This window comes from Tachysurus vachellii, chromosome 6, assembly GCF_030014155.1.
Source record: "Tachysurus vachellii isolate PV-2020 chromosome 6, HZAU_Pvac_v1, whole genome shotgun sequence".
Lineage (NCBI taxonomy): Eukaryota > Metazoa > Chordata > Actinopteri > Siluriformes > Bagridae > Tachysurus > Tachysurus vachellii.
The window spans coordinates 26844459-26859270 of NC_083465.1; the positions used below are offsets into that span (position 1 = coordinate 26844459).

Genomic DNA, 14812 nt, shown 5'->3' on the forward strand with positions numbered 1-14812 from the left:
CTAAATGTCCCCACAAGGACAGGAATATCTGCTTTTTTCTAACTTCTTCGGACATTTCAGGAGGTTTGCTCGAGATTTGTGTAGCATAGCATTAATTATGCACATTAATTAATGTCAGGGAAAGTCAAAGATAATATGACAAGTGTGTGTGTGTGTGTGTGTGTGTGTGTGTGTGTGTGTTTGTGTGTGAAACCTACCCACTGTACATGACTAAGGCCTCTCAGTAGCTTTATTACATGCAGCCTGACTCTGAAGGGTTTCATTGAATTTTTAAGCTATGTGGCGGTTTGACACTGGATATTTTCTACTTTCATATCCTGACCCTAATTCCCACACTTAGAAAAAGGAAGTGCAGGGTCAGGGAAGAAGGATCAGCGTCATATCCGGGAGTTGGTGGTTATGGTTACGGGTGTCACTCAAGGACAAAAGCCAGGAAGGTGCCAGTGGTTGGGGCTGAACTTGAACTACACTACTAAAGCCTAAATAAAGGATACGGTGGATTTTGGACTTCCAGATCTTTAACCCTGAAACCGAGTCAACTGTCAGATCAAAGATTGTTATTTTTGGTCACACAAGCTTTTATGTACAGGGACGTATACTGTATGTGCTGAGGCTTTCACGCTCATGCACTGGGCAGTTGCAGGATATACTGTATTTACTGCCTTCTGATCAGTTTTGGAGAACCTTCACCTCTGAGCCACTGTACACCAAGCCGCTAAGACAAACCGGAAGCTTTTAGATTCCACACGCAAACCACATTATTTTCTTGATCAGACAACCAGTTATCGGATGAAGATCAGACAACTGCTTAAAAGGGAAAAAGGGAAAGCCCCATCGCTGTGTGCTGTAGCAAGAGAATACAGACGAGGAGCTGAAGAGCCTCGAGGATGAAAACACTGCTGCACTCAATATTATTGTTTTTTTTTTTTATCCAAAGCGATTTATTACTGAGTCAAGCACATAAGGGTTAAAGGCTTCGCTCAAGAAGACAACACTGGAAGCTACTGGGATTCGAACTCACAACCTGCCATGCAGAAATCAGCGAGTTTATTTTTTTCCCTCAGCCTGTCAATCACATCAATATTCAGTGTTCAAATTCATTCTAAAACTGATACTGGACTGCACTGAACATCATATATTAACATTATAAATATTGAAGCTTTTTCTAAAAGATTCTTCTAGAAGTTTAGAGTAAACGTTTTTCGCGGTGCCGCGTTCTTTCCATCGCGCCACGTTCCGATGAGGTTTAATGCTTTTGGATGACGTGAAAAATCCCTGGGATTATTTTATTAGTCGAGATGCTTTGCCTTCCATCTAGTTGACATTTAACGTCTTCAGGAAGCATCTTTAATGTTCACAGCCAGCTGTTTAGAAGTTCTCTGCTCTGACCTGCAATGCCAACTGGCTCAGATTTCTGTCTGTCTGGCTACTCGTCTTTCTCCTTCATCACTGATCCTGAACTGATAGCGGTCAATCTGTCAGTGCGAGTGTATTCTCCTTGTCCTCCTATCAGCATATGTCTCATTCAATCAGGCTACAAACAAGGGCACGGGTGAGGGAATACAATGACATTAAAGACAGTCAAGTGCTTGAAGCTGAAGAGGACAGATTTTACAGATGGGCACAAAGCGTTTCAGTTCCCAGTCACAAAAGCGTCTTCATCTTCAATTACAATCCCTCGTTTATTCTCCTCACGTCTGTTTGGCAAAAGATTACGTGAAGTTTGTTTAGCAGTAGCTCAGATTGTGCAGACTCATTGCTCGAGAGAGAGAGAGAGAGAGAGAGAGAGAGAGAGGGAGAGGGAGAGAGAGAGAGAGGGAGAGGGAGAGGGAAGGTGAAAATGGGGAAAAGTAGAGGGAGAAAGGAAGGAACACTGACCGCAGCTTCTCACTACCAGGCTCTCAGTTGCTATGGAGGCAATGGTAATGAGTTGTTAGGAGAAGGAGGTGTGAAACCTGGTGTCCTCAGAAATACAGCGGACACTTAGCAGTCCAAACACACACACACACACACACACACACACACACACACACACACACACACACAACACACACACACAGAAGTGTACACACAGCAGTGCTGGAGGATCTCTCATTAAAGTCCTACTGCCCAACTACAGGCCTCTAAACGTATCTTATTCACATGCAGCGTTCATTCACAACAACCTTCTCAAGACAAGCTAATTATTACTGTACTGTATCATTTACTACAGTATCTATCTATCTATCTATCTATCTATCTATCTATCTATCTATCTATCTATCTATCTATCTATCTATCTATCTATCTCCTTATTTAGTTTCTTTCTTTTTCTCTTTCTTTCTTTCTTTCTTTCTTTCTTTCTTTCTTTTTCTCTTTCTTTCTTTCTTTCTTTCTTTCTTTCTTTCTTTCTTTCTTTCTTTTTCTCTTTCTTTCTTTCTTTCTTTCTTTCGTTTTCTCTTTCTTTCTTTCTTTCTTTCTTTCTTTCTTTCTTTCTTTCTTTCTTTCTTTCTTTCTTTCTTTCTCGCTTTCTTTCTTTCTTTCTTGCTTTCTTTCTTTCTCGCTTTCTTTCTTTCTTTCTTTCTTTCTTTCTTTCTTTCTTTCTTTCTTTCTTTCTTATCTACAAAAATCTTCTGTGTTTATGACATAAACTTTCCCTTTTGTAAAAAATAGGATCTAATTAGTCATTAAACCAAAATATAAACCACACAAATAACCCGAGAGGAACTTTATTAGACTTCTGTTTGTGGTTTTGAACTTAGCTTCACAGGAAGAAACGTCACTTCTTTAACACGACATGAGGATTAATGAGCAAAGGAGGAAAAAAATCTCCTACGTCTATTAAAAGAATTATTTGCAGTTTTTGATAGAACACTTGATAGAAATAGGGCTTCACTTCATCTTCTGCCGTTAATCAATAACTTTTAAGGCCACCGTGCTCTACTTTTTTTTTTTTTTTACTGTACACAGAGGTCTGTGCTGCAGAGTGAAACATCAGGACATAATACAACCAAAATAATATGTAACATGGTCAGAATTCATTCATTCATTCATCTTCTACCGCTTATCCGAACTACCTCGGGTCACGGGGAGCCTGTGCCTATCTCAGGCGTCATCGGGCATCAAGGCAGGATACACCCTGGACGGAGTGCCAACCCATCACAGGACACACACACTCTCATTCACTCACGCAATCACACACTACGGACAATTTTCCAGAGATGCCAATCAACCTACCATGCATGTCTTTGGACCGGGGGAGGAAACCGGAGTACCCGGAGGAAACCCCCGAGGCACGGGGAGAACATGCAAACTCCACACACACAAGGCGGAGGCGGGAATCGAACACCCAACCCTGGAGGTGTGAGGCGAACGTGCTAACCACTAAGCCACCGTACCCCCATGGTCAGAATTAATTTCATAATTTTATGATGACATCATTATTAATATATTGAAATTTTCAAAAGTAGATAAAAAGGATGTAAATGAAAAAAACAATAGGAATAAAAAATAAAAATAAAAAATCAAGTGTTAGTTATAAAGCACTGGCAAAAACCTACCCTCGTGTTGTCATTTGAATAAAACTTATGACATCACAACCGTCCAAAAAATAAACAAATACAATGTAAATAAAAAGGACGAAAAAAACAATAGGAATAAAAATGAAAAAAAAACAAAACAACACAAAACAAAAAAAAACTCAGGTCTTAGTTATTATTTAGTGGCAATATAAGCATAGTGAAATGCTTGAGTTGTTGTATGACATTACAACCATTCAAGAATATTTCCTCAGAGACGATGATTATATGATTATGTCCTGGAGAAGTTTTTACCAGGAAATTATAATCTTCTATCATGGAGATTTTCCCTGTAGGGGAAAGATCACTATCCCTGACTGTAGACACTACAAACGTTAAACTTTAAAAACAGGATTTTTTCTTCACAGAAATCATCATGACATCAAGGACTATTTCTATTTTTATGTGGAACATCTGCCATGTGTAAGTGGTTACTACAATGCAATATACACTAAGGTATTAGAACTACCATTAGATCTGCTGTTCTCCTTCTGATCTCCCAAGATCTCCTTCTGATCAATCAGAATAACAGACAGTAAGTAGCTTGATCTATTTGTACCGTAGAGGTAATAATGATCATGCTGTCTGTTCATACTGCAGCAAAATCCTGCGCTTAAGCCTTTGGCCTGAAGTAACTTTAACACATATGCGTGTGCCACACGAGGTATCGTGACTGTCCTGGCAGACTGCTGGGCATTCCAGGGGGCAGTAATTTAGCTGCATTGCCCGACATGCTCATTCGGGGCGATCTGCCAGCATGCCAGGAATACACAGATACCCATGCTACGGTCGTCATTCCTCTGCGCTATCACGTCAGGATGTGTGGGAAACATTTCCGAGTGCCGCAGCTCTGAGAACGGACGTCACCGCATAACGCCGAGGACATTTCAACCACATTGTAAGGGGAACTACCTGAGGAGCATGCAGGAGCTGCCATCTGTCTGAGGCGTGTCTGGTATCGCGAGATATCGCTCCTCGTTTAACTCTTAAGACCAAAAAATGGAATTTGTAACGTAATGAACGTGTCCATGTTCAGCACTGAAAGTCTTTATCATGTCACACTCCACAGTGGTGGTTAAAATGAAGCTCATATGAAAGTTGACACTCAGGACTTTAAGAATTTGTAGTTCATAAGTTTTATAACTATTTCCTACTAGGAGAAATATATTTATAGTTCCCAAACAAATACTATTCATAGCTTCAAAGTACACGGATTCGTCTGAAACGTAAAGGTGTTTATCTTTAACCACTAAAATTCTGTCAAGGTTGTCAGCAGAGGGGAAAACTCTCATTTCCTACTGCTTATCCGAACTACCTCGGGTCACGGGGAGCCTGTGCCTATCTCAGGCGTCATCGGGCATCAAGGCAGGATACACCCTGGACGGAGTGCCAACCCATCACAGGGCACACACACTCTCATTCACTCACGCAATCACACACTACAGACAATTTTCCAGAGATGCCAATCAACCTACCATGCATGTCTTTGGACCGGGGGAGGAAACCGGAATACCCAGAGGAAACCCCCGAGGCAGGGGGAGGACATGCAAACTCCACACACACAAGGCGGAGGCGGGAATCGAACCCCCAACCCTGGAGGTGTGAGGCAAACGTGCTAACCACTAAGCCACCGTGCCCCCAGGGGAAAACTCATTTTAGTTGAATGACTATGAGTCCTGACTTATTTTAGATCAGACTTGCACAGATAAAGTGATTCATTTGTTTATGCCGAATGAAAATGTGCCATAAGTCTGACTGTGCACTGGTAAAAAGGGTTAAAGCTGCGACTCTGGGAACAACTTTATATTATTTATATTATGCTCGCACTATCCAGTGTCACCTTCATCTTGCTTCCACATGTCGTCTCTCAATTCAAATAAATTGAATTAAAACGCATCAATGACATGGAAGTGAATTGAATTTATTTGTGCGGGTGGATTCTAATCCTGATTAAATATCCAAATTTGTGCACTGATGGACTTTCTGACTATCAGACAGTCCAGATGTCATACTGGACGTTAAGTTTCTGAATTGAAGAGATTTAATGTATAACAGAATATATATGCCACCTACAAGCCGTGCCAATTCCTCACATGGCAGCAGGATGTAGTTTTCCAGACGTCCTGCAGGGTCTGCTCATTTCCCTCATCACCTCTGTCGTCAGGAACAACACACCACGCTCAACTCCCTCGTTTCTTGTAATCTCTTGTCTATCTCGCTGAATCACACGCCCCATTGACCTCACTATCCGACTCTATTGATGTGATCAAGGGGTGCTTATGGAGAAAACGTGCTTTCTGTTCTGCCAGAACAATTCATTCAGCTCCACAGGCGCTACGCTGCCACAGCAACTTTCAGAATGAATCTGGTTTAAGCCCTGAGTTCATCAGGACTTTACACTTTCTACAATGTTCATGCGTACTGTATGTATATCCACCGACTGGATTACGCAATCGTCCCAGTGGACAGTCAAAGAGCAAAGACCTTCATACCATTCAATTTTTTTTTCTGATATTACATTAATAAATACATATCTAGGCATCTCTGGAAAATTGTCCGTAGTGTGTGATTGCGTGAGAAAATGAGAGTGTGTGTGTGCCCTGCAATGGGTTGGCACCCCGTCCAGGGTGTATCCTGCCTTGTAGGTTGATTGGCATCTCTGGAAAATTGTCCGTAGTGTGTGATTGTGTGAGTGAATGAGAGTGTGTGTTTGCCCTGCGATGGGTTGGCACTCCATCCAGGGTGTATCCTGCCTTGATGCCCGATGACGCCTGAGATAGGCACAGGCTCCCCGTGACCCGAGGTAGTTCGGATAAGCGGTAGAAAATGAGTGAGTGAGTGAGTGAGTGAGATGTGAATGCTAAAATAATACAACAGACAAAGTAAATATAAATAAAGTTATTTATCTCAAACCTTTAGGTTATTGGGTTTAAATGACCTTTAGCTATAGCTCATTCATTTTCTACCGCTTATCTGAACTACCTCGGGTCACAGGGAGCCTGTGCCTATCTCAGGCGTCATTGGGCATCAAGGCAGGATACACCCTGGACGGAGTGCCAACCCATCGCAGGGCAAACACACACTCTCATTCACTCACGCAATCACACACTACGGACAATTTTCCAGAGATGCCAATCAAACTACCATGCATGTCTTTGGACCGGGGGAGGAAACCGGAGTACCCGGAGGAAACCCCCGAGGCACGGGGAGAACATGCAAACTCCACACACACAAGGTGGGGGTGGGAATCGAACCCCCAACCCTGGAGGTGTGAGGCGAACGTGCTAACCACTAATCCACCGTGCCCCCGCATTCACCTCTAAATCTTATTAATCAAACATTATTTTAGAATAAAAGTCTTTATGTCATTATTACAGCACAGTACTCGCTTGTTCATCAAGAAGTTGCGTCGTCCAAATTTCACGATGCTCATGCGAAGAAGAAAAGTTTTCTCATTCGTTATTTTTTTCTTTATTATTAAAAATCAAAGTTGAGTCAATGTTATTTGTGTAGAGTTGGAAAGTGACACAAAGTAGTTTTACACAAATTCACAATCCAGGATAGAAATTTATTTTATTTATATTTATCCCTACTGATCAACTAGGAGGCAAATTGTTCATTAAAAATATTTTATTTATTTGAGTGTTTGAAATTTTCGTCTTTAATTCAGAATATAAATTATGTAAATTTATATTGATTCCTAATGAGAAAAAATTAGAAATAAATTACTCATTACAAATAGTTTATATGAATTTTTAAAACTTTATCGATAAATATTTGAAATTTTATTCTTAAGATATTTTAACAGTATTTTCAGTTTAATCTATAAATTCAGGATATAAATGATCAATTGTACATTTATATTTATCCCTAATGAGCGTGAATCACCTCTATAAAGAGTTTAAAATAGTTAACAGAACGTCCCTTAGGATGTCATTAAACTTCTCTAGCTATACAGTAGCATACATGCTAGTTAAGTATTTCAAAAAAAAGGGTTGATGGTTAAGGGCCTTGCTCAAGGGCCCAGCAGTGGCAGCTTGGTGGTTCTGGGATTTCAACTTACAACCTTCTGAGCTGTAGCCCAACCCCTTAACCACTGAGCTTCTCCTTCCTGTTTGACCCCTTCCCAAAGGACAAGTGTCCTTCTGGTATTTCTCCCTGGCACTGTCTCATGTGTACATGATGTTGTATGTTTAACCACATGTAAACTCTGAGACTAATCCTCACATGTTTACTTCAAAGAAATTTCATTGAAGCTGAATCACTTTCCTTTCGCTTTCGAAATGAGCCACAGTGTTGAGTTCAAGGGTGAAATTGTATGTGAAGCGCAAGGTTTATGGGAAGAAATTTGAGAAGTTCAGCATATGATCACCTGCTCTGAAAAATATCACATTGTCTCATTGTATCCTGGTATCTTATTTAAAACTGCACAATCTGGTGGTGAAATGAATTAAATTATATTTGTGTATATATAAAAAAAATTAAAAATCAAAAGAAGCAAAAAGATCGAATATTCTAGATAATATAGATTGTATTCTTGTGTCTTGCATTGTCGGTATTTAGCACAATGTCCTTATAATAAATGAAAACAAATTATTACATAATTATGTACAATTTACATTTATTTTGCAATAAAGTGAGGCAATAAAAGATTTTCTTTACTTAGTAACATGAGCCTTGGCTGAACAATAACCTTTAGGGTCACTTACTCGTTGAAGACGAGGTCCGGGGCGAAGTAGAGCATCTGGGCGTTGGTGTGTTTGTACGATCTCCAACTAAGCGAGAACGAGGAAAGACACATCCACGAGTACTGGATAAGTGTGATTTGGTCCTCGATAGGCAATGAGCGGAAACCTGAAGGGAGGAAAAAGAGTATCACTACACAAGGACTTAACCGGACACTCCATTAAATCTGCAGTCTCTCAGAAATAAAACAGTAGCTAGCGTCTGTTTATTAGCCCGAGACTGAGAGATTGTGTGTCTTTGTGTGTTAGAAAGTACCTCAGTGATACACGAACAAGCAGGTAAACAAAGTTGTATACACACATGTAGATGGAGTTAGGCTGTTTTTCCGGTACCGTAGCTGGATGTTTACTCTGTGCTAATATTTGTCTAGACACAATAAAATTGTTGGCTCTATCACTAGAATTAGCATTACACGAAACACCCAAGGCCTTGCTTTATTACCATGTTGTCTATTGTAAACTCAGAGGACACGTAACACAGCTCGTGGCCTGCTTTAAAACAGCTCACGTGCTTATCATGAGTCAAACATGAGGAGGAAATTGTTTCATGTCAGCTAAAGTCCCACAGCTAAAGATGAGGCTGGAGTCATGGTGTTGTTTTAGCACAGTTAGGGAAGTAGAAAACTATTTTTAAATTTTAAAGCTCTTCTTATTCACTGAATTACTGTTTGATACCTTCTGTTGTAAAAACAATGAAGTACTTCATTAAAAACTACAGATCTCATACGTAAATTCATTTATTTCATTTTTTTACAACGGTCTTAATTAGCTAGTTAGCCTGTAACACTGTAACAGCTGTTAATGATGTGTTTATGGATTCTCCGTTCAATTTTGTCAAATTTTCATCACTGAGTTCTTGTTAAAAACAAACCATGTTGTCAGATCAGAGATCACATCTCAAATGTATTCTCTTTCTGTTCTAATTTTTCTGGCACGGTAGCTAGTCTCCAGTCTGATGAGCTGCTTTTAGCTAAGTCATTAACATAAAGATGTGGGATTGGATAAATAGATAAAAAGATCTGGTACAGAACCCATGATTGTTTGCTGTCTCACTAAACTCTGCTTACTGTACAGTAATTTGTCAGTATTTAAGTGCTCAGTTTGATCCACTGGATACACATCAGGCTGCAGTCCACCAGCGCATTCAGAACCTCCATCTTTGGTGATATGATTACTCCCACATTCTGAGCATTGATTGGGTAGAAGTTCTTGCTTACAAACTCTTTTGTTCCTAATTGTGTAACAAAACATTGGGCAGATTGTGGAAAAATAAAGCTGGGAAATGCCTTTGTTGGAATGTGGGTGGAATAATATGTGACTTTTGCTATAGTTACTAAGATAATGTGCTTCATTTTTTTTAAATCCAATAGCGATAATTTGCCTTATCAGGTTTTAATACCAGGATATCGTTAAAGGTTGTCATGTCACGGTGAAGAAACGACACCACCATCCAAGCCCATTAAGTCTAGCTCTAATTGCTTCCAGACCAGCAGCAGCATTTTCATTCTGAAACTCAACCAACTGTTGATGGAAATGACTCTTTTTCAGACTGTTTAAGCTTTGGCACAGGCACCGGCTCTGGAACCGGCACCAGCGCCATGTCGGAGACAACAGCTACCAGTCAGCGAGCCGTAAGCGTATTTCAGACTGACAAGACTTCAAAGAGCTTGGATAGGTTTTAAGGTCTCAGCAGGGCAGCAGGAATCTCGTAAACATTTCTAGTTAAAAAATACGCACTTACTCATTGACTCAAAAGCAATAGATTGTCTGTACACTTCCCACTGTGAGCTCTGAAGGAAAACATGGCCGCATGCTGCTGCCATGCGTGACTTCATGACAGAAATATGTAAATAATTTAATAAAAAATCTATATTTTTTTTAAATATTAAGAGCAATAACACTTCTCCAACACTGATATTTTTATTCGTTACTTGACTTGTACATAGACAAATCATCATAAAACAAGCATACACAAATTCCATCAACATTTCGTATAATAATAGAAATGCTAATGCATTAGAGCTAGAACATTAACATAACAACCTTCTAACCAATCAGGACAGAGAATTCAGCAGCGTTTTGGCATTTGTGTGCAACAGCAGGACCAAATTGAAGCTTCTAAACTAAACTGTCATCATTTAAATAAGCATCTGTTCAAATGTAGATTACGTTCTTAACACTCTTCTTGGTTAGAAAGCCTATTTTTTTTCCATTAGTAAATGAATACTGCCTCATTAACACACTAAACATTACAATACTGCTATCCCAATGACGCAAAGTAAGTAGTCATGCTTGATTTGAATCGAGGCGCTCTTCATCTCAGCGTGTGTCTGAAAGTCAGCAAGGACCAGTTTCCCCTTGTGTCTGCCTGCCTTTCTATTTTTACATCTGGATAAAGTGAGCAGACACCCTGGTATCAAATAATTGCAATACAACAAATGGCTTCTCAGAGGGGGTGAGTTTAACGACTACAGTGTGAACTGCAGCGTTTCAAAATGTAGTCAACACCACATTCCCTTCATTACGGTGAGGATAATTCAGTTATAAACACTGCACTACATCTCGGGTCCTGTATGGCTTGTAGGAAACGATTGTGGCATTAGTTTACTTTACAGCTAACTACAGCTAGTGCTATTGTTGTAGTACACTGATAACATGGCTGACTTAAAATTTATAAACAAACGTCGGAAAAAATTCTTAAGTGTCGCAGGAAATTTTAGGGTGTAACTATAAACTTGTTCTGCATTATATAGCGCTACAACCTGGAACTGTAGTTGGAATTTATTATATGAATCACGAGTGAACATTCCCTGATTTGTGAAACCTCTAAACATCATCAGAACTCAAATGATTAGGCGAATGGAGTTGGCATGTGTGCAAATAAAGTGTCACAAATCTAATACATGCAGAATTATGAAGACAAAAACAAGTCCCAGACTTCTGGAAACTTCTGGAAATCTATCGATTGGGATTTCGTTATTAAAAAAAAAAAAAAAACCCTTTGAAAATGTTAAATATCCCACGAAGCATTACTAAAGACTATTATCTAAAATGGACAAAAATATGACAAAAAATATCACAAGCTAAAAGGTTAAGGTTTTGGACCACGCATTGGAAGGTTGTGAGTTCAAATCCCAAATCCACCAAGCGTCCTCTACTGTGCCCTTGACCCTCAATTGCTCAGTTGTATAAATACGACATAAATTACAAATCGCTCTCAATAAAAGTGCATGCCAAATCCTGGACATCTATATTAGTCATAGAAGCAACAAAGATGCCAAGAAAAACTCAGAAGAGTCTGTTCACAGGTCAACAACAGTTTGAACACTCTGCAAAGTTGCATGAACCATGTTCTCAGTCTGGGAGATCAAAATGAGACCAGAACTTTGGTCATTATGTCTGGTAGAAACCCAGAACTGCTCATCACTCAGAACACAATCCCTATAGTGAAGCATGATTGTGGTACCATCATGTGGAGTGTTAACCTTAGCCTTTTTTACATAGCATTTACATCTCTCTTGGAAATCTTAAGTTGCAGTTCTGCCATATTATTTCCATTTTTCATAATAGCCAATCCCTGACACAAGTCCCCTGACATATAATCCCAATTACATCCATTTCAGTTTCATGTATTAAATACAAAAATGTGCAAATGGGTGAATCCTGATACAAGGCACTATATAGCTATACTGTACAAGATGCTGAACTTTACTGCTGAAGAAGTAAGAAGTTCCTGAACACATCTCTTTTTTTTTTTTTTGCTGAACCATATAAAAATCAGCTTCAGATGTCAAGAAGTAGGTATTCTATCTTTTATTTTCATACTGTTTAATCTGGAACCTGAGAAAAGTGTGAATCGTACCTGGAAGTACTTTGGCCCACTTGACAACACGCACCATCTGCTTGCCGGCAAGTTTGTTGAGGCTGGTGAGGAGGTGATCGGTGGTGTCAGGCTGTGTGTTATCATAACCTGCGAACACCACCTCAGGCTCAATGAGCTCCAGCACGCTGCACACAGACGGAGAGAGGAAGGGAGCCACAGAGGCACTGTGAGGAACCAGAGCCATATTCGAGCTCAGCTCCTTCTCTGAGTTCTGAAGAGACGAGTCCTCGCTGACGCTCTTCAGCTTGCCCAGCTTCTTCGATTTGCGTGCTGAGAGAAGAAACGAAGTCACCATTAGCAATGGTTGCAGTTAGCTTTAAATTGTTTATATAAAGCGAGTGTTTTTCAAATTCATGTTCAGAATTCCAATGTTAAGCAAGTGGAATGTTTCAGAAAGTTGATTCTAACATGATTCTGCTTGCAAATATACTTAATATATTTTTAATATACTTAAAAGGTCTGTGATCCGAGTTTTACTGAGACTTGCTCCAGAAGAACAACCCAAAGAGCTCTTAAGGGTTCTAGATGTTATCTTATATAAGAGAATAGGAAATCATTTAAGAAAGGTTCTTTAGCTGGTTAAGGGTTCTAGTTTCCTATGGGGTTCTATACAAAACTGAAAACATTTGTTGGAGAGCATAAAGCAGATCCTCGAAAGTTCCCCAAGAAACCCCATCAAGAGGTTTGAGTTCTATTTTTTTTTCAAAGTTGATAAGTTTCTAATTTTAACCCAATCTACTAGCCTGTTATGTTGTTCTACCAAGAACCAAGCTTTTGCCTGAGGAAATATCTCATCCCCTAAAGCTTCCAGATTTATCTAGCGTGCTGTGCAGGAAGTATATCGTCGCTGTCGGGTGGAAACCTTGTATGTCCTAATTTGGTCAATTTCATATTTTTTCATATATCGATGCTATTGGTCAGTCCCCACGTGGGTCTGTTATTTTTACAAGTTATTAACCAATCTAAAGTCTTGAAAATAGCTTGAGCACAAATCTCATAACTCCATTGGACACTTCAACTGTCCACCTCTTCCTCACTCCATGGGAGAGCTTCGCGGCATATTTCTCCTTAATAAGAGTCGCAACGAATCAACACGTCTTCTGAGGTAAATGTCTTCAAAACACTGGGCTCAAAGAAAAAAAAATCTTGACCCCCGCTAGTTCTGGTGCTCGTCTGAGGACAGGAATTTAGCGCAAGACAATCCACTGCAACGCGGACTAAACCCTGTGCACTGCAGATGAGGTACGGCGTTTTTTTAATTTCCTGAAAAATAACGGTTTTGGAGATACGAGGATTCCGCCCGACAGCGACGATATAATTTAATACTCTTAAAATGTTCCTGAAGGGGTCTTTGGATGGCCAGTGGTTCTACTGTGATGGTAGAAGTTTTTCTACTTTGAATTCTACCAGAATGTTTTATTGAAGGTTTTGACATAAAACTCCTAAGGATGTCCACAGAATAAAAAAAAACCCAATAAACCCTTATCTATTTCAGATGTAACTTTTTTCTGTCTCTCTCTAAGAGTATGTCGTTACAGAAATAGTTTTAAAGACTTCTAATGAGGTGTTTTTGAAGGATGTTAGGATGATTTCAGAACTTTCTCTGACAGGAATAGGGTCTGTGGTAGAATTTCTTATAGAACCTTTAAGGGATGCTTCAGGAGAACAAACTGAAGGCCCTTTACCTTTTCTTCAAAAATAATGCTGTTTAAAGTAGTAGCGAATCTTGTACTCGTAGGAACGGGTTTTTGAAGGGCTACCTAGATAGTTAAGGGCCTCAGATTCCTAACATGGTCCTACCTGGGATCCATTCTGATAAAGATATAGATGCAGCCTATTGTAAAATATTGCTGTTATATATTTAATGTTTCTTAAAGAAACAAATCTCTTTACCCACTTTAGAGTGTTTAGAAAGCAGTAGGGGTTTTTAATGGGGGAAAGGGTTCCTGAAGTGATGTATGTTAATTGTTACAGAAACTTATTACCTAATACTGTAGGTTTCCCTTTTAAAATCTCTTATCCCTAAAGATGGAACCTTTAAATGTTCCCCAACTAATACAAACCAAAGACTAAAGGTTCTAGATTGAACATTCATTCATTCATCTTCTACCGCTTATCCGAACTACCTCGGGTCACGGGGAGCCTGTGCGTCATCTCAGGCGTCATCGGGCATCAAGGCAGGATACACCCTGGACGGAGTGAAAACCCATCGCAGGGCACACACACACTCTCATTCACTCACGCAATCACACACTACGGACAATTTAGAGATGCCAATCAATCTACCATGCATGTCTTTGGACCGGGGGAGGAAACCGGAGTACCCAGAGGAAACTCCAGAGGCACGGGGAGAACATGCAAACTCCACACACACAAGGCGGAGGCGGGAATCGAACCCCCAACCCTGGAGGTGTGAGGCGAACATGCTAACCACTAAGCCACCGTGCCCCCCCTTACTCACTGCTACACACTCAAAAAAAAAACTTGTTCCTGAAAGTTTATTAGATGGCTAAGGGGTTAATATTTCTAATGGACACTGATAACCTTCTGTGACAGGAAAATAGTCTGTTGTAGGGTTCTACACATAATGTACAGTAAGGGTTACACCAAGGGAACAAACCGAACAG

At 39.9% G+C, this 14812-nt stretch overlaps 1 protein-coding gene across 1 annotated transcript in view; it reads right to left on the reverse strand.

The window, feature by feature from the left end:
- Window positions 1-14812, reverse strand: part of nr3c2 (nuclear receptor subfamily 3, group C, member 2) — a 120276-nt gene that overhangs the window by 17551 nt on the left and 87913 nt on the right. The window contains exons 5-6 of the mRNA XM_060873132.1: window positions 12165-12455; window positions 8267-8411 (exon numbers count right to left, since the gene is read on the reverse strand). Of these exons, the coding sequence (XP_060729115.1) occupies window positions 8267-8411; window positions 12165-12455 (436 nt within the window). The remainder of the gene's footprint in view (window positions 1-8266; window positions 8412-12164; window positions 12456-14812) is intronic.